The following is a 19,664-nucleotide window of genomic DNA, read 5'->3' as shown; positions in this document are numbered from 1 at the left end:
GATGGTATAGAGTTACAGAATGGTTTGGGTTGGAAAGGACCTTGAAGTCCAACCAGTCCCACCTCCCTGTCGTGGGCAGAGACGCCTCCCTCTGGATCAGGTTGCTCAATTTTTATAATACAATCTTTTCTACTGATCTGAAGTTTAATGTTAAATACAGGGAATATTTTGCACCTTAAATTATGTGGGACTTTGCATGGATTAACCGGTTGTTTTGTTATTGCGATCATGGTAGCACTGGACTTGTCCCCTCTTGTTCCTGCATGCGCCAAAGCCCAGCCAGCCTGATTAACCCTGCAGCAAACTCGTTTGTGAAGGAGCCCAGATGTGGTTCAGCCCTTGAGGAGTGCTCCTGAAAGCCCTGTTCTGTCCAAGATTCGTGCACAAATCCATTAGATATAAGCGGAATAAGTTATCGCAAAACCAGAGGATTTTAAACAGCTCCTGGAAATACTTAGCAAAATCCTTTAACTGCGAAAGTGACAGAGTTTAAAACCTACTTTAAAGTTAATCCATGGTGAGTGAACTTCACTGCTGAGGAGCAGGACTTGGCTAGTCTGATGTAGAGCAGGAGAAAAGTAGCCAGTTCTAATTATCTTGCTTCATGGAAGGTGCATAGAAATGAACTGATAAGGAGTTTTGTGAACTGTAGCAGCAGGAGAGGAGTGTGGTAATGTCTGGGAGGACCCGCTAACCCCTGAAACTCTACCCAGGCACCTCTAATTCAATTATACCTGTCCCTCCAGGGAAAAGTTTAATTACATTACAAATTAATTTTATTTCAAGAATGGTTGGTAAAAGCCTACGGGTCTGCATTGATTTATTTTTCCCTTGGTCTTGTCTTTCAACTTTTCTGCTGTTGAATTGTTCTGATTAGCTTTCTCCACTTGATGTTCCGTATTGTTGCAACTGCTTTGAAAAAGGAGCTGTAGGAGCTTTAGAAAGGGGCTTGGGATTTCTCTACTCTTATTGAAAGAGCTGATGAGAAAGTCTTTGAATTCTTGGGTTGTGGTGAAGACCAGAACATGCTTTAAGCCCCTGTAATTATCCCCAAATTAGATCAGTGATTTTCCTTCTCTGCATGGAAAGGACTCCAGTGCCGCATTGCAACAGGTGTTTCCTCATACTGCACATGGACACCTGGCATGTTCACTCATCAAAGCATGGACCTTCGATTAAATAAGTCACAATTCCCTATAGGCGTATATATATTTCATGCAGCCACTCATGATTGTCATCTCTTTGTGGTAATTTCCACCATTCCTGGAAAAAAAAGAGACTTCTCGCAGAATCCAGCCTGGAAAAGCATCGCTGAGATTGAGTAGAGGCAAAGATGCTTCATTTGTGAGGGCAACAAACCAACAAAGTCTATAATGGGGGCACCCAGGAGGTGCAGAATTAAGGGGTTTTCAGTCAGAACTGTGTCTTTTAAAAATACATGCTATAGCTTGAGCAGAACCTGCAAGCCCAATGTGGAGACAGGTGGATGCATTCCCACGCCCCCGTGCAGAGGTGGTGATGGTGGTGGTTGTGATCTCCTCTTCCTTTGGCTAAAGCTGTGGGAGAAGACTGGAACCAGCGCTCTCTGGTCCCTGGGGCAGGCTTTAGGGACCATGGTGAAGAAGGTTTTAGGACTGGATCAGTTAGGTTTCTCTTGGGAGCTCTCTCATTAGGCTTCCCTTTCCCTGTGTCTGCCCTTCATCAAGCAGCTCTCCATGTTTCTCAGCTAGCTAACTTGCCCCTAAATTTATAACTGTTTAAAAACAAGATCCAAAATGTCTCCTTTTTGATAAATGCAATTTTGAAAACAGTATTTTAGCCATTATGGCCTGAGAATGTCTTCCCTGCACGCCGCGCGATGCTGAACCATGTGTTTGGTGCAATTAGGCCTTTTTTTGATGATGTTGTATTTGCTTTTGAAGTAGATAGCCAGCTCCCTCCGGATATAAACATGCAGTGTTTGCAAGTGTGGGGAAAGAGGCTTTCTGATATGAGCATATTTATTTATGTCTGCTGAACATTTCACATCTGCATTGTCAAAGAGAAGGAAGTTGTGCTTCACTGAGGTTCTCCTCCTGGTTGGTTTAATGTACGAGGAGGATGATCAGAGGAAACCACAGTGGGAGGCTCAGCACCTTCTCCTAATGACACTGGCCTTGGAGATGGGACAGAAATGGAATTAATCCAGGGGTAATTGACAAAAAAAGAGCCGGTAGCTATCAAATTCAAATGTATAGGGCAAAAAGATGCTAGCACGGCCTTTGCCAACAGCACAAATTTGAAATTAAGTAAGAGTATTTGTATCAAACTTCTTTTCCTTAAATCACATTACAAAATGCTTCTGCTTAGGGCAGATTCAATTACACGTGGGGTCTGAATACCAGGAGGTCCAAACACCGAAATTGCATTTTTCAATTATATGGGCAGGGCCGTGTCAGAAGAAATCACGTTTCTGATCCGTCTGCTGGAGAAGCTAATACATTCTGAGTCAATTCCATTTGTCCAAGGAGTCCACTATGTCCATATTTTCCTTAAGTCCATTATTTGTCCTCACAGTTCCATGTTTTGTAGCATCTGGTATCTCCTGAAGTGCAGATACCACCGCCTGTTTTGAACTGCTGTAGATGGAAGTCATCAGCTGTGAAAGGACAAGCTGGGCTCTTCTTTCAAGATCTGCAGAATGAAGTTTCTTGGATGTTCTGAGTTTCTAATGTTTCCTGTAGGGGTTTTTTTAAATGAAATATTTCTTCATTCTGTTTTACTTAAAGAAAGCATTCGACTACTTTTGCTCCTTCTGTGATATTCTGGTTTTGCGTGTGTGTTTGCGGGATATTTCAGTCCAATGATGGAACATTGCACTCTTTGATACCTGGGTTTTGTTTCTCCTTCTGCTGAATGGGTGACTGAACGTTAATCCTTGCTTCTTTCCTCCTTTTTCTTCTTTTGAAATGGTGGTATTTGTTTTGGCAGAGGGTAAAGAGCTGGTGAAAATTGCAGTTAACCCCAGAGTGAGATGCGAAGCAGGTAGATGTCGTGCAATGCTTTCTGTAGGTCTCGACTACAACACCTCCCTATGATTTTGAGCTTGGTCTGCCATGTAAGCGAGCCCAAACCATTGATTAGATATTGATCCTTGTGGTAGGGATAATTTACACTGAAGTCATTCCAAAAAGCACTGTTGGGCTTGCTGAGCTCCGAGTGTGAAACCAAAGATGGGAGTGATAACTTCGCAGTGAGGGATGCTTGACGTTAGTTTAGCTGATCTCTTTCTTGCATCCTTTGCCCTCAGGTGTAGTCAGGTGGATTGCCAGGGTAACTGTGGATAACCCTCTACTCTGGAATCCCTTGTGCTGGAAACAACTGAGCTGTTGCTCACTGAGCTGTTGTGTCTGATGTCAGAAAGAAGAGAAATGTTCTAGCGCGGTGTGGGCATGAACATGCTTCTCCTAGCAAATTCCAGGTGCAAGGGGAGATAGAGATCCACTGCTCCTCCATGTGACCATAGGCCTTCCCTTGAGATTACAGAATCATAGAGTGTTTTGGGTTGGAAGGGACCTTTACGGGTCATCCAGTCCAACCCTGCTTCAGAAGCAGCAATGTCTTTAACCAGATCAGATTGCTCAGATCTCCATCCAATCTGATCTTGAATGTTTCTGGGGATGGGGCATCCACAACCTCCCTGGACCACCTGGGCCAGTGCCTCACCACCTTCATTGTAAAAAATTTCTTCCTTGTATCCAGTCTAAATCTCTTCTCCCTGAGTTTAAAACCATTACACCTTGTCCTGTCATGACAGGCCTTGCTAAAATGTCTGCCCGCAGCTTTTCTGTAGCCCCTTTCGCTACTGGAAGTTACTCTAGCGTCTCCCTGGAGTGTTCTCTTCTCCAGGCTGAACAACCCCAGCCCTTTCAGCCCATCCTCATAGGTGAGATTTACCAAAAGGAGTCCACCTCTTGGTAGGAAAAAGGCTGAGAAGTCTGCAGACTTCATACTTGATCACCTTATTCCTCAAATGTGAATGCTTTGCCCTTGGTAGTCTCCTTTAATGATATTGCTCCTGTTTTTAAGGAGAGTAGGTTGCGTGTTATAACTAATACCCTCCTGGTATTTCCTCCCCTACTTGCAAGTGTTGGCAGAAGTGTCCTTGTAGGCTCCTCATTGAAGTGTTAATAAAACCTTTCTCATCTAGTTAATGCTGCTTGGATTTCAGTTAACATTATGCCTGTGATATTTTATGACGCTCTTTCATTTAAAAATTAAACCCCCTTTTAATTTTTACGATAATTGAAGCTCTATTTTTCAAGCAGTTTCAAAAGACAAGCAGCAGTGTGAGGTGGACCTGGGCCAGACGCGCTCACTCAACAGGAACATGCAAGGCAGCGAATGGAGTTGGAAAGGGCTCTTGTTCCCTCCTCTCGCGTTCCCCACACTTGTTGGCTGAAGCCACGTATTGCAGGAGGTCAATACAAGAAATGGTGTGGCCAGCAGGAGCGGGGAAGTGGTTGCGCCCTTTGTTATGCGCTAATATCTTGAATCCTGGGTTCAGCTTTGGGTCCCTCAGTGCAAGAAAGACATTGAGGGGCTGGAGCACATGCAGAGAACAGGGGCTTTGGGGGAGAGGCTGAGGGACCTGAGACTCTTTAACCTGGAGAAGAGGAGGCTCAGGGGAGATCTCATTGCCCTCTACAGCTGCCTGAAAGAAGGTTGTAGTGAGGTGGGTCTTGGTTTCTTCTCTTAAGTAACAAGTGACAGGAAGAGAGGAAATGGCCTCAAGTTGCACCAGGGGAGGTTTAGATTGGGTATTAGGAAACATTACTTTACTGAAAGAGTGGTGGAGCCCTAGTAGAGGCTGCCCAGGGCGGTGGTGAAGTCTCCATCCCTGGATGGGTTCAAAGAGCTTGTAGATGTGGCACTTCGGGACACAGTTTAGCAGGCACGGTGAGGTTGGGCTGACAATTGGACTGGATGAGCTTAGAGGACTTTTCCAACCTTAACGATTTTATGAGCTATATAAAGTGTCTGGGATTCTGGGTTATCTAGCTGAAATTTTCCTTGTTCTAACTTATATCTGTTGCCCCATGTCTGTCAGTGCGAGGCTTTGAGAAAAGTTTGGCACCGTTTTGTCTTTATCCTTCCTGAAATCTTAAAACTGCAACTACAGAAGACTACTTTCCTGTAGCGTCTGCACTACTACAGCGTCCAAGAACCTTTCCTAGCACACTAAGTGATGTGATTAATCTCCACGCTTTGAAGTTTGATTCTTTTCCTCATCTTTTCTCTAGAGGAAAAGGTTTGCCTTATGCTATTTGGCTTGTTTTCGTAGTGTAAAGGGTTTTTGCCCTTTTCGTGTTTGTTTTGAATATTCTGTTGTTTCTGTTACTCCAGATCTAACTTACATGACTTAAAATGCCAACGGCAGTGTTTTCTGTAGCTTCAAGTCCTAAAAACTGGATTTGGAAATTGAAGTCTCCAGCTATGTTATTTCTGCCCTTTGTTTCATCATAGGTGATAAATATTCCTATCAAAAGCTTCACAGCCTATTTGCCTGTGCTATGTGAAGCAGAAGGAAACTTAACTTGCTCTTCCATAATTATATGGTTATACAGGCATAATAAAAATAAATATGGCTCTGTGCTAACAGGAGACACAACACCTCTGAATATGAGCTCTCGGAGGCAGCAGTTCTGTTGGGGAAGAAGGTATTTTTGTCATGAGAGGATGTTACAAAAGCTTACATTCCAATTCCAAAAGTGCCCATTTCACGTAGGTGCAGAAGTCCCAAACATACATTGTCAACGCATGATCTGTGCAATTAAATTAGACCTTTAGAAATACCACATCCAGAACTTTCTGTTTAAATTCCTTTACAAAGACAATGGCGGTGTTATTTAATGCTCTGAGAATATTATTTAACATGCATACTAACATTCCTGTATGAAGCACTACCTTCACAGTTCTTGAAGGCTGAACACAGCTCATGTGTGTATAGAAATAACAATGTGAAGCTGTCCTTGCGATCTTGTTTGCCATTGCAAAGGGATTTTCTTCTGGCAGGAGGCAGTCTGTGTTGTGAAAAATTACAGTTGTTCCTCACATGAAGAGATCTACTATGTAGGACTTGTGGAATAATTTAACCTCTTTTCCTGTTTCCAGATTTCGCCGAGTTTGTGTTTCTGGGCCTGTTCCTTACTGAGATGTCTTTGAAGATGTATGGACTGGGGCCAAGGAATTACTTCCACTCTTCATTCAACTGCTTTGACTTTGGGGTGAGTAGGCTTGAGCTGTATGTATGAAGTGTGTGGCTCTCTTGGTACTGGATGGGGTTGGGCGTTTCAGGGTGAATATGGGAATCCAAGGAAAATGGTGCTATAATTGTGTCTTCTGCAGGGAGTAGTCCTTGTATAAATTAGCTGCAGTGCAACACATTAAGCTTCCCTGAGTTATCATCCTTCTTGAAGAAATGTGACAGCTGGGGATTTCATTTCCTCGACGAGCTACGGGGTGTTCGCAGCATCAGCACCAGTAAATGCTCTGATTACTGTGAAATTCTCTCTTCCATTTAAATGAGGTGATTGAAAGACTAAAATCCCACACATCTTATCGCTTATCTCCGCTATAATCCATTTAATGGCCTTTACCTCAAGATACATAGGCAGCACTTTTCAGACATGAGTGCCCAGAGGAAGTCTAAACACATGATTAGGTGACAGACAGGCAATAACTCGCATCCTTTCATTGCACAAGTACAGGCTTTTCCTTTAAGGATAAAGCTAAAGCTTTGAAGTGCGAGTAGCGGGGTCAGCTTTGGCTCCATCTAACAAAAAGAATGTTGCACGCACATGTTCATATATTAATTAAAAGCCATTAGGCTGTAATCTGTCCTCACAGAGGTTAACTCATCTTCTCTTATCTTTAGTGTGGGCTGAGCACTGCATCCCAGAAGGCGAATGGGTCTATAAGGTTTTTTATAAAGCAGATAAGATGCTTATGATGCAGCCATGGGCAAGGGGAAACATTCTATTCATCGTACCCGTCATCCAGCCCTTCTCTCCTAGATTTAGTCTGTTTCTAGTCTTCATCTGCCAAAATGTTGGAGGTGTTCCTTCTCTCCCGTGGGGCTATAATTGTTGTTTCAGCACTGCTCCCACAAGGTAGGAGGAGGTATTTTTACCTTCGGTAAGCGACGACTCATAAATCCAAGAGTACAGCGAAAGCTTTTGACGCCGCTTCTTTTCGGCAGTGTCCCAAGGGAAGCTCAGAGCTATATAGACTTTGAGATTAACCCAGTCAGCCCAAGAATCCTGTGTCCAACAGACTGAGGTGTTGCATCCGGCTGCACAAAGCGTGGGGCTCTCCTCTGGGGTGTCTGTTGGTGGCTCAGAGCATTGAAATGCATTGTGCTGCTCTTTCTGGCTGTGTAGCCCCAAAGGATAATGCACGGACTCTCATGAGAGGAAACCACAGAGCAAATAACACAGATAATGTAAGAAAACTGGATGTCTGCACATTCAGAGCTGACACTTGGTCCAGGGGGCAGAGAGGCTGCCCTCAACTGAAGGCAGCCAGCTCATGGAAAAAGTTTAACTGCCCTGGCAAAGTGTCCCGCAAAGGCTGGAATGAAGAATGTGCCCACGGAATACAAGGAGGCTGACATCCATCTTTCATTAAACTCAGTGCTCACCTGTAAACCCCAGCTTCTATAAGCTAGGTCAAAAACCTGTGGCAGCCAAGCAATGTTTCCTACTTAGATTTTAAGTGTGTCATTGTCCTGTTTGCATTGTCTAGCGATCAATGTCCTTCACCAATGGATTCAGTAGGCTCTAAACTGCAGCTAGCTTGCCCCCACGCTGGCTGCCAGGTTCCCTGGATTCTTGTATCCAGGATGCTCCTTGTACAACATGAAAAGCTTTTTCCTGATAGTCATGGATAGGTGATTTAGGAGCTTGCATTAAGCAAGAGATAAATCTATTGTGTCTCTCTGTTTTGTGTTGTGTTGTGATAAGTGCAGCATTGGCAATAAGCTTTGCTTAGTGTTTCCTGGGAGGTAAAGCTGTTGATCTGTTTCTAGTTCTTCCTTATTTAGAAACTCCACTGGGATCCTACTTCTAGCTATGTTTCTTCCTCCTCACCCACCTTCCAGCACATGGAATTAATTCAGCTACTTCACCCTCGCTGGAATATCCTACAGATCTGTAGTCAGTTTAGTCTGACAAACCATCAAGACGAAACCACTCAAATGCAAAAAGTGAAACAACAAATCAGAGCAACATCAGTCTTGGGAGAAACAATCCAGTGGGGTCTCATGTGAAACAACTCCCAGGAGAATGTGTTGAGTTGCTAGGGTAATTAATTAACAGTGAAACATATAGAGGGTCTAAGGAGAGGTTTTTGCTGATTCATTTGGGATTCCCAAGAGTGATAGATGGTGGGAGAGGAATTTTGGTTCCTTCTTTATGTGATGAAACCCACTGGGGTGGTGACTGTTGTCTTCTCCCTTTCCCACTATGTTTTCTTGAAGTTCAGTGTACAGCATTTCTTGCAGAGCCAGCTGCAAGCAATGCTGTGTTTTTCGAAAGACAACCAGATTTCTGCTTATGAAAGGGGTTTCCAAGCTGCTGAGTCTCTCACCGCTGCTCAGGAAGTCGGAGACAGGTCTGATGGCCCTGACTTCTCATTAACACTCCCTTTCACAACACAAACCAGCTGCTCACTGGGGTCCAGTGATAACGTATTGATGGTTTTCTTGGAGACCACAGTCCATGGAAGCTCTGAAATGCTAGGTTAGTGCAAGTAATAGCAGTAATTGGCAGTGAAATGCCCGTCTTCTCTTATTAGCCATGAATTAACTTCTGTTGATGTAATTGCCCTTTGTGGCTGCACTTAACCCATCACTGTTTTCTCATTTTTCTAATAAAGGATCAAAGAGAAGATTTCATTATCACTTGAAATTAATTCTTTGCCAACCTTAAAACAAACAAAAAGATAAACTAGAACTTAAAAAACCACCTGTTTGGGGATGATTTTTTCAAGAACTTTAGCTGAGGGCCTGGCAGAGGATGGGATGTGCATGCAGGAAGGGCTTTGCAGGATCTCTTAATAGCTGTTATCTTAATCAGTCTCCTAAAGTGTTGCCAGGAGTTTCTGGTGGATCTTGCCCAGAGCTAATGTTTTGCTGTTCTCCAGTGCTTTGGGTGAAGACTTTAGCTGCCTCTGATGGGAAGGTGAGAACGGAGCAGCATCCCCCTGTATCTCTACAGGCTGGACCAACTGGCTGCCTGGGGTGGGGAAATGAAGTGTTGGCATTTGTAGTTGAGCCAGTGTAGACTGAATAAAAGCAGTATGGCATCCATCAAAAAAAAGGCTATTTTGAGGATGTTAGCTTGCTAGAGAAGAAAGCAACAGGTTCCTCTCTGTGATTCTCTATGCGTCTCTCCTGCTTCTAGGTATCACCTTTTCTTAAGTTTGAACTGCACAAAATTGGAACCATGCTTCTTGGTGCTGATTTAATACTGATTTTGCAAAGTTTTGCTGATGCCTTCATAAGAAAACCATCACAGCCCAGGCTCTTATGATTCTTCTGGCCTCAGCCTCTCTAGCAGCACCACCAGGAACTAAGCAGATTTTGTTGCCTTATGTAAAATGGAATATTCTTGCAGGTCATCGTGGGAAGCATATTTGAAGTTATTTGGGCCGCAGTGAAACCAGGAACCTCGTTTGGCATCAGTGTATTGAGAGCTCTTCGACTGCTGAGGATTTTCAAAGTAACAAAGTAAGTCCCAGCTCCCTTTCTCCTCACATTAGACATTTAGTACCACATGAAATCTGTACCACCAGCCCCACAGCACGTCATAGTGCTTTCTACACCTGTTAATAAAATCAGCTCCCGAGAAGCCATGTTAGCAGAAAGGTCTGTCTGTCTGAACACCCTATGTCTGCAGTGACCATAGTGAGTGAAGGAGTGGAAGAAAAACTGCAGATGTGGGATTTACCTTCTGGGTTTTTGGCAGTCAGAAGTTTAGGGAGTTCACGAGCTGGAATTTGCATCCACGAGTACTTTTAAGAACTCTTTCCCCAGCCTCACGTACAGGTTTGTCCGACATCTAAAGGGAGAACTTATCACCCTCTACAACTGCCTGAAAGGAGGCTGTGGTAGGGCGGGTGCTGGTCTCTTCTTCCAAGTAACAAGAGATAGGATGAGAGGAAATGACCTCAAGTTGCACCAGGGAAGGCTGAGATTGGAAACTAGGACATATTTCTGAACTGAAAGAGGGGTGAAGCCCTGTCAGAAGCTGCCCAGGGCAGTGGTGGAGCCTCCATCCCTGCAGGGGCTCAAAGAGTTTGTGTAGATGTGGCACTTTAGGACATGGTTTAATAGCCACAGTGGTGTGGGGCTGATGTTTGGACTGGATGATGAGCTTAGAGGTATGTCTTTTCCAACCTTAACGTTTCTGTGATCCTGTGATTTTAATAATTCTGTGGTCTTTTTCAATGCTTGGGCAGAGGGCTCCTCCACAGTGTGATGATGAACTGCATGAGAATATCTTTTTGTTGTTGTTGTTTTTGAGCTTGCTTCAAAGAAAAAAAGAATTGTGAGGTCATCCCTTATTTCTTGTTGTAAAAGTTTATTATTTATTTTATAAGCCCCATCAACTGCTTGCTCTCCTTATCCGCTGCTGATCTGGTGATAAGTCATTAAGTGTTTAGGAACTGATGAGCTGAGCTGCCATGGTTATTGCTGGATACTAAATCCTGGTGCCTGAACCGCTGTGTTGACACAAATATGAAGTGCGGTGCTGCTCCCTGTGCTGCTCTGGGAATGTCTGAGGTTTTCAGTTTTGAGCCTGTGCTGCTGAATTTTCACTAAGGTTGGGCTGCCACAGCTTTTCAGTTGTTTTCATGCTCATGTATTGCATTAACGTGTGCTGGCTTCAGCAAACAGTTTCCTATGCAATTTAGAAATCCATCTAAAGCAATTTCTGAGGGACTTCAAAACAGTAGTATGATAACATATTTGGGTGCTCCTGCTGGTTTTTTTCCACCTTCCTTTTTTTTTAACACCATTACCTCCTCAGATCTCCCCTCTTTCCATCACTTTCTTAGTCATTCTTGGCATGAATTAACAAAAGGAGGAATCACATCTCCTTCCAAAAAAAAGCCAACCACCCCAATTAGATAAAGCATAGGTTGTCACAGAAACAAAACAGTCATTTGAAGTAATCAGGTACTTTTGAAGCCCTGGCAGAGGCTGCCCAGGGCAGTGGTGGAGTCCCCATCCCTGGAGGGGTTCAAAACACCTGTAGATGTGGCACTTGGGGACATAGTTTAGTGGGTACAGTGGGGTTGGGCTGATGGTTGGACTGGATGAGCTTAGAGGTCTTTTTCACCCTTAATGACTCTGTGACTCTGTTCAAACATGAATTTTGTTGGCTCTGCAGCGTTTGCTGATTTATACCTGCACATCCAAGACTCGTGTGTGGTACCATGTCATTTGTAGCACTGAGGGACAAAGGGGTCGGAAGCATTCCATTTGGTAGATGTCCAACCGAAACAGGTGGGCACCTGCCCCAGAAAGGTCACTACAGTCTGCCTTTGCACTAATCTTAGTCATCAAAAACTCCAGGTTTTGTAGCAAATTCGTAGCAATTAATTGTCAGTAGTTAATTTTATTCCAAGCTATTGAGATTTAGTCTGTCAGATTTCATGTTGTACTTATGAATATTCTTCTGCAAGCTAAAATGCCCTTTTTGTGAGTTTGGACTAGTCAGGATTTTAGCCAACATAACAAAGGGATTAATCCTGAGATTTAGCTTAACAAAATGCCTCATGGAGTGGGCCAAGTGCTCTCCTGCTTCGCAGGACAGTGATTGAAATTCCTCCCCCATTGATGCTGAAGTTGCCTTGACCTGGTTATGTGAGGTTTTCACTTGATGTGAATGAAATGCCTTTATTCCATTACCAGAACCCAACTCCCCAGCAGCTCAGATGAGGACATTTCAGCTCTGCTGAGCCTCATATTTTCCCAGTGCCTGAGCTGCACAGCTCAGTCCCAATATAACTCACGGTGAGTGCCCAAGGCAATGACACCAGGCACAGATTGCTGACCACCCGCTCTCATTACAATCTTTACTGTGAAACCATCCTGACCTTCAATAACTTTTTTTTTCCCCTTTTTCCATCTCTTTCATATCATTTTTTGTCTGAAGATTCCTGCCCTGATTTTTTTTTTTGCCTCTGTATTTAACAGAAGCTGGTTGCAGTCCACTAACTTTGAATAATCAATCGTATTTTGATTCCTGTGTCCTCAATCAGTGTGACTGCAGATGGCAAAGCAATGTGATACATGAAAGGTTAAATTACAGCTGGCCGGAAAGGTGACAGCAGGATGTCACCAGGATGATGGGACACAGCCTAAGAGGGGCTAAAATTCAGCGAGGAGGACAAGGAGAGAACAGCTTCATGTGTTTTCCTCTTTGTCAAGATAGAACTGAATGGGGACTGGCATCTGTGCAAATGCATCTCCTCATTACATCCTGGCACTCTGTAGCTAGGCAGAGTTTGGTGCTGAGCTATTCCAGGAGAAGGCAGAGCCTCCACGTGTATTTCATGTCCAGTTGTGTTAACTGTGAGGTGCGAACACCTTCGTTATAGCAGATTTTGCCTGGAGCCAGTGTGTCAAGCAGGAGAGAGCTCTGCGTGATCAGCAAACCCTTCCTCCTTCTCCATGGAAAGCAGCTCAGCCCCTTTTGCTAACCCTAAATAGGTTTGATTGCAACTTTTTCAATTGAAGATATTCTCCTGAGACATCAAAGTTTCCCCTGAAACCTCTGTTACTTCATTGTGAACATAACTTGTCTTGGGATGGGAGCAATAAGAGTGCAAGATCCTGCTTCTGCTGGGATGGACGTGACTATATCGTCCTCAGCATGGAGAAATGTAGGGTGGTTCAGCCTTTGCAGCTGCATCTGAGGGAAGGAAAAGGAGGAAAATGAAAACAAAGAGAAGGAAGGATGGATGGCATTTCTGTGCTTCTGACTCAAGCCCTGAACTTCTCTCCCCATAAGCAGATCAAACACTTGCATTGCAAGAAGGAGCTCACTGCATGGGTCTGTCCTCCAAACTGCTGCTGGAGGATGTGCAGGGCAGGGTGGCAGAGCAAGCTGCTGTGGAGAGGGACCTCTGGATGGCAGCTGGCAGTGCCAGGTAGTGGAAACAAGAGAGGCTGTTGGAGAAAAAGAGAGAAAAATTCCCACCCACGATCTCAGACACAAAACTTTTAAGCAAGGACATGTGAAATGGCTTTAAATCACTTGTTTCCTACTGTCTGCTCCAGCCCCATTGTTCCGCATGCCTGTCTGTCCAAACGGAGACTGTCAAAGAGCTCCTCTGTTTAACAGCTCTTTCTACATTTTCTGATTCATTAGGTTTCCTAATATATATGTTCCCTGCCTGGTCTCAACAGGGCAATAAAGCCAGGAAAGAGAGCTGTTTCTGAGCACCCTCCTCAGCACATTGTCACTCGATGTGCCTGCCTTCGAGCGTGCCAGGAGCCATCTCAGGAAAAAAGGGAAAGAAAAGCAAAATATCTGGCCAGATGTGACTTGGGTGTGTCAGTCAGGATTTGGGCTGAGCCATTCGCTCTTGCTATGTTAACAGCTTGCATTTGTTTTCATCCTCTGAGGTGATTGCTTGGTACTGGATCCTTAAACTGTGTGGCCGAATTGCCCCATGCTGAAGGCATCAAGAATGTGTACATTAAGTCATAGAAACATAGAACAGTTTGGGTTGGAAGGGACCTCAAAGCCCATCCAGTTCCATCACTTCCCACTGGATCCAGTTGCTCCAAGCCCCATCCAACGTGGCCTTGAACACCTCCAGGGGTGGGGCAGCCACCACTGCTCTGGGCAACCTGGGCCAGGGCCTCCCCACCCTCACAGCAAAACATTTCTTCCTAAGACCTCATCTCAATCTCCCCTCTTTCCGCTGAAAACCACTCCCCCTCATCCTCTCCCTGCACTCCCTGATCAAGAGCCCCTCCCCAGCTTTCCTGCATTCTCTTTCTGTACTGGAAGCTGCTGTAAGGTCTCCCTGGAGCCTTCTCTTCTACAGGTTGAACAAGACCAGTTCTACAGAAATGTTTAAATATGGGGGAATATTAAATGCTCTTATAGATACTGGCATTTGATAAGTTGGAAGGACACACAGCAAAGGTGTTCCAGTGGAAATGGGCTGTTTATTCCTGATTTGTGTCTTGTGATGGGAGGGGTTCACTGTCCCCAGATTCAGTCTCACCTTGACGATATCGATGCATCCCTGATTTTGACACCCCTGCTGACTGCCATGCCGGATGAGAACGTGCAGAAAGGTTGAAATCTATACCAGGAAAGGGGTTACTGAGAAACTAAACTAAACCCTTTCACTGCAGGCAGTTGCTCTGGATGGGTACGCGTGCACCAAGGTGACCATCTCTGCCCTTGGTTTTGCCGCTCAGAGATGTATTTTCCGATCACAGAGAGGGGAGTTTAAAAATGCTGATATTCATTGCTGTTCTTTTTCCTTTTTTTATAAGAAAATAGATCGTATTATTTTCTCACTGAAGGCTCTTCTCTCACTCATGTTCTCTCTTTGCTGCTCTGATCTCCAATGCAGGTACTGGAATTCCCTAAGGAATCTGGTGGTTTCCTTGCTGAACTCCATGAAGTCCATCATCAGTTTGCTCTTCCTCCTGTTCCTGTTCATTGTGGTGTTTGCTTTGCTGGGGATGCAGCTCTTTGGAGGACAGTGAGTCAATCAATCTGTGTCCTGTCAGGGGTTGTCTGAAAGCCTTCACTTGTGGTACCCAAGGAGAAGTGGGGTTGGGCTGCAGGGCTTGAAATATTCACATTCTGGGCTGCTGAGATGTGATCTCTGGATTATAGAAGAATAGTTCCTGTTCTGGTACTTTTGCTGGAGCTGAATTTGTTCTAGCTGCTATAATTCAAAGTTCATCATTGCATGGTCCCATGAACACCCAGACCTCTGACGTAGGACTGAGGAACTCAGCTCTTTTTCTGCTGTGAAGGGAAAGGCAAAGCAACAGGACTTTTTTTTTGCATTTGGAATGTTTTTCTGCTGGAAGACATTTTTTTTAAGTCTGATTTTTTTTTCCCTAAGAAATCTCAGTTGGGATGAGAAGACCAATCACAATATCACCATTCGAACTCCAGTAGAGTGTTTGAAACAAAGTATTTTTATTTTAAATAAACCACTATTTTATCTTAAAAAAAAAAATTAAATTACCTACTAAGTGGGCAACTTCAGTTTTGACTATTGGAATGGTTTGCTCTGCAAAAAGCATTTGAGATGTTCATTGTTCATTTTAATCGTGCATGTGTGGAAATTTGGGTTACTGTTGGACTAAGTGAGCTTAAAGGTCTTTTCCAACCTAAATGATTCTCTGAAAATGAATTTCAAAGCATCAGAATTTTCTCCAGGAATCAAATTGAATTGCTGCTAATAGTTGTGTTAAGATGCCTGTTCCTCCCTGCGGTTGCCTGGGGTGTTGTTATTGCCAGGTGGAACGAATGTTGCTCTCTGGCTTGGGTTACAGGGTATAATGAGACTGCAGGAGAGTTGCTTGTCCCTTACTGCTCCTGTATTTATTTCTTACTTCTCCCTAGATTCAACTTCCAAGATGAAACACCAACCACGAATTTTGACACCTTTCCTGCTGCCATCCTCACAGTATTCCAGGTAAAACCATCCCTTGTCTCGAGTGATCATTAGAAAATCAATTCCTGGACATCTCCTTCTGCTTATGGGGAGCACAGAGGTCCACCGAAAACCATGGACGTTAGGAAAGGGGATGTCCACCCTTCTCATGTATTTTGCCCCACTGACCAATCAATGCATCATTAAAAATCAATGCTATAGAATGAAGGAAAACTGGAACAAAAGATGTTTTTTGCTAGGAACAAGTATATTGATAAAACAGACAATTCTATGCTGAGCTTAACAGCTGAGTGTGCCCAGGTTGTCTTCTTCTGAGGCTCCTGCCCGGGGCTGAATGCTGCAGTGGCAGCACTGGCACGTGCTCCGCTGTGTAGATCGCCCTGTCTGAAATCCTAGACAGCGAGCGCGTGGTTGACCTGTTTCACTTGTGGTTACCATAATTTAATGAGGAGAGAGGCCTGAGCTAGCTCCGGGCAGTAAGGGAATAATGTAGCATTTTGCAGGGTAATAGCTCAAGATAAGATAATGCTGGATAAGAATTACAGTCAGTCGGGGAGCGAGGAAAGAAGCATCCGCCTTGGGCAAGTTTGTGTGATGGCAGTCGAAGTTCTGGCAGACTGCTAGGATATAAAAGCCTAATTTTGGAGCTGCTCTCTGCATGCCTGGTTAGAAACAATTATTTCAGGTGTTTGAGTAGAGCGTAGGGAATGCTGCACCCTGCTCCGTGTGCAGGTAACCCTCACATGTCCAAGGACTCTGGCACTTAAAGCATTGTCTTACATAAACTATTGATGTGAGCTCGAGCAGAGACTCTGGGTCTGAATTTCATAGATCTCAGCAAGGCTTGGTTTGTCTACTTCGGTGTCACGTCTCAAAAGGTGGGAGGGAAATGGTTGATGACAATTTTGGGGTTAAAAGAGATGAAGAGTCTAAGAAAATGTGTCCCTTGACCTCTGTGTAAACAGCTGCGTGTGGGTATTGCTTTCTCCAAATCTGAAGCAGGTTTGGCAGTACTTGCCTCGCAGGGTATTGCAAACCATAGTAGATTAATATTTGCATAGTATTTTAGTACTCATCAAAGAAAGGGCTTACAGAAACATGTAGGTATTGCTGTGGCACCAGAGCTGAACCTGAGTCAGCCTCCAGATATGAGGATCTGGAAATTCTGATGTTATTTCGCTTTGGGACAAGAGCTGCCTCTTGAGAATATGTAGCTGAAATATTTCCTTTCTATCCCTGTAACATAGCGGCTGTGGGATGAAGGAAAACACTGTTGGTTTTATGACATTTGACTAGAACGTCAGAGCTACGAATCAAACCCAGCAGAACCCGTCAGCACTGAATTAACTCATTGCAGCCTTGCAGAGGCGTTTCGATAACTTCTGCTCCCAGTCCATCCCTCCTCCTCCTCTGAACTGCAAATACCGTGCCAGTGTTCCTTCAATATAAGCTTTGGATTCCCTTCTAACCTCATCTTCCATAAACTCGGGCAAGCCAGCAGGCTTGTTTGGTTGCTGCTCTAATGAGCAGAGTAGCATCATTCAGAGAAGGCATTCGATGTGTTGAACAAATATAATGAAGCCAGATACACTCTGTCCATCCCTAACCCCTTTGAAGAATCTTTATTTAAGAGGCAATCTTAAACACTGTCTTCTGCAGCCTGCCTTAGCCCATTTTATTTCAGCAGACCTGGCTGGGACACGATCCTCTCTCATGTGACTCCCAGGACATATTTTGTCTACCTGGCAGCTGGCCGAACTCAACATTAGATGCAACTGAGCCTCGCTGTCCCTAAATTCCCTTTGAAGAGCATCATGTGTTTTTCTCCAGCTCCTGGCTCCTAACAAAGTCTTTGTGAGCTAAATGCCAAGCTGTGTATATACAAGTACAGACGCAAACTTTATATCTATGTAGTCATAGCTATTTTTGATGTGTATATACACACATATCTGCATCTCCCTATTCCAGCAATTACTGAGCTGGAAGCACGTGCAACATCTGTAAGTGCAGAGACTCTGAAGTAGAGACCAGTGTTAACTATATCTGCTCTGTTCGCTGAGAGCTGCTAGGTAAGTTGTTACATGCTGCTGGCTGCTAAGAAACAGAGCACAAGTGACTTCTGGAGGAGGTGAGGAGTCACGGTGGCAGGATGGGACTGAAACTCAGCTCTGCTGAGGCTTGGCAAGCAGACCTGGCTTTGGTTTGATGTCCAAGTGCCCTGGTCGCGTTTGCTGACCTGCCTGTGAGATATGAGATGACCTCATTTTGCCGTTACTCAGACCCTTCTTCAGGAAAGGGCTTTCAAGATAGCCCTTTGAAATGGTGCGGTACTGATCCTGTGCAACTGAGTGTCTCCCACTGCTAATGTGCTCGTTAATCCATTAAGATTTCACAACAGCTCTTGAAAGCTGTTTTTATTCCATCACCTGATGGCTCCTCAGCCAAGCCTAAGTATTAAATGCTGAGCTGCACTGGACAAAATGTTCATTTGGGGTGGCCAAAAGCAGTTTAGTCCTGGGGAATGCAAAATGTTTGGATTTCACCTTACTCCAAAGTCGTCAATGCTTGCACCCTCCCCAAGCCCTGTAACTCTGTCCTTTTGTCTCCTGTAGCAAGAACTTCTTGCAGCATCCATAAACTGCAACTTTACAGAGCAGAAAGTCCAAAAGTCCTTTATCAACTGCATGTGCTAAGCTCCTTGAGAGCTGCTACCTGATTGCTGAAGTCATTCCTCCAGCTGATGGTTAACCGAGCCAACAGTGGGAAGGACACCAGCTCCAAGCGTCTGTCCTCTTGCCAGGGCCTCAGGGAGCAGCCTCAGCGATGCCAGGCAGGCTGCTTAGTTCGGACCATTTATCTCTCTGCAAAATTTCCATAATTTCCTTTAAGCTTTGGTTCCAGTTCCAAAATAATTCGGGAACCCAGACCCCCAACCTGCTGGACTCGTTTATGTGCAGCTGATAATTTGTGAGCCCTGCAGCTCCTGGTTTTCTGCAGGGTGTAGAAGGGTACCCACCAGTTTCCCTTTCTACGGATGGTTATGTGAACAGAAATTGCTTTGCGGTTGTTCCCAGAAAGCAAGAACAGTTGTAAATTCATGGAAATGACGTGAATGCAAGTTTGTGAGCAGGGTTTTGCATAATTGAGTGCCAGAGTTGAAAGCCCAATGCCCTGCTTCTTATTCTGTGGCACAAATCCAGAGTAACGCCAGTGGTGTGGGTTAGGTTTGGGCTCTGAATTATTTGATACCAGTTTCTTGTGTATGCACTGTGTGTCCTTGGTCTATAATTGCTCTTAGCCATCAGAACTAACCCTGCAGCAAGAAATTTTCTCCCTATCAGCAGCTGACGGCAAGTCTGGAATTTGCAATCATTTCGAGCATACTGTCTGCACGTGGGACTCGATTCCTAGAACACTCTTGATGCTTTGGGCTTTTTGGTTTGTTTTTTTTCCTTCTACTAAAGACACAGACAACTTCCTACTTAGGAATTTGAGCTCTACATCTCAGTGAATGTGTTTTAATGTACTAAAAGTAACTATTGTTCCACTCTGCCATCATGGGCAGACAAAGTGCTGACCTGCCCAAAAAGTTGCTGCATTACTGTCATCGGTGAAGAACAGGAATGGCAGGCAATGCAGACTGGTGCAAAATTAGCATCTAGCATGACAAAGCTTATTTGAGTCTTAGGTGTTTTCACTTATTATGATTAGTTTTCCTATTATTCATGTGTTTGCTAATTAGTCTCGGGTCAGTATCCCGAGCCCGCAGCCAGGACAGCTCGGCAGAGCGAGGCCGCGGTTGTACTTGCCTCTGTCCAAGGCCACGGGAGGAAGAGTCCCCTTCCAGCTACCCTCATCTGTCCTCGCTCATACACATTTGGTTATTGCTTTTGCTTAGTTTGGGGTTTTTTTTTAGTCGTTTGTGGCCTTGGAAAACAGGAAAACTGAAGGAGAAC

At 44.4% G+C, this 19,664-nt stretch overlaps 1 protein-coding gene across 19 annotated transcripts in view; it reads left to right on the top strand.

Annotated features, from left to right (window-relative positions):
• Positions 1-19,664, top strand: part of CACNA1B (calcium voltage-gated channel subunit alpha1 B) — a 309,668-nt gene that overhangs the window by 174,151 nt on the left and 115,853 nt on the right. For all 19 annotated transcript variants that reach the window (XM_054083988.1, XM_054083991.1, XM_054083987.1 and 16 more), the window contains 4 exons: positions 6,154-6,266; positions 9,657-9,769; positions 14,647-14,778; positions 15,657-15,729. In XM_054083988.1, coding sequence (XP_053939963.1) covers positions 6,154-6,266; positions 9,657-9,769; positions 14,647-14,778; positions 15,657-15,729 — 431 coding nt within the window. The remainder of the gene's footprint in view (positions 1-6,153; positions 6,267-9,656; positions 9,770-14,646; positions 14,779-15,656; positions 15,730-19,664) is intronic.

This window comes from Cuculus canorus, chromosome 19 (genome assembly GCF_017976375.1).
Source record: "Cuculus canorus isolate bCucCan1 chromosome 19, bCucCan1.pri, whole genome shotgun sequence".
Taxonomy (NCBI): Eukaryota; Metazoa; Chordata; class Aves; order Cuculiformes; family Cuculidae; genus Cuculus; species Cuculus canorus.
This window is presented reverse-complemented; position numbering and strand designations above follow the sequence as displayed.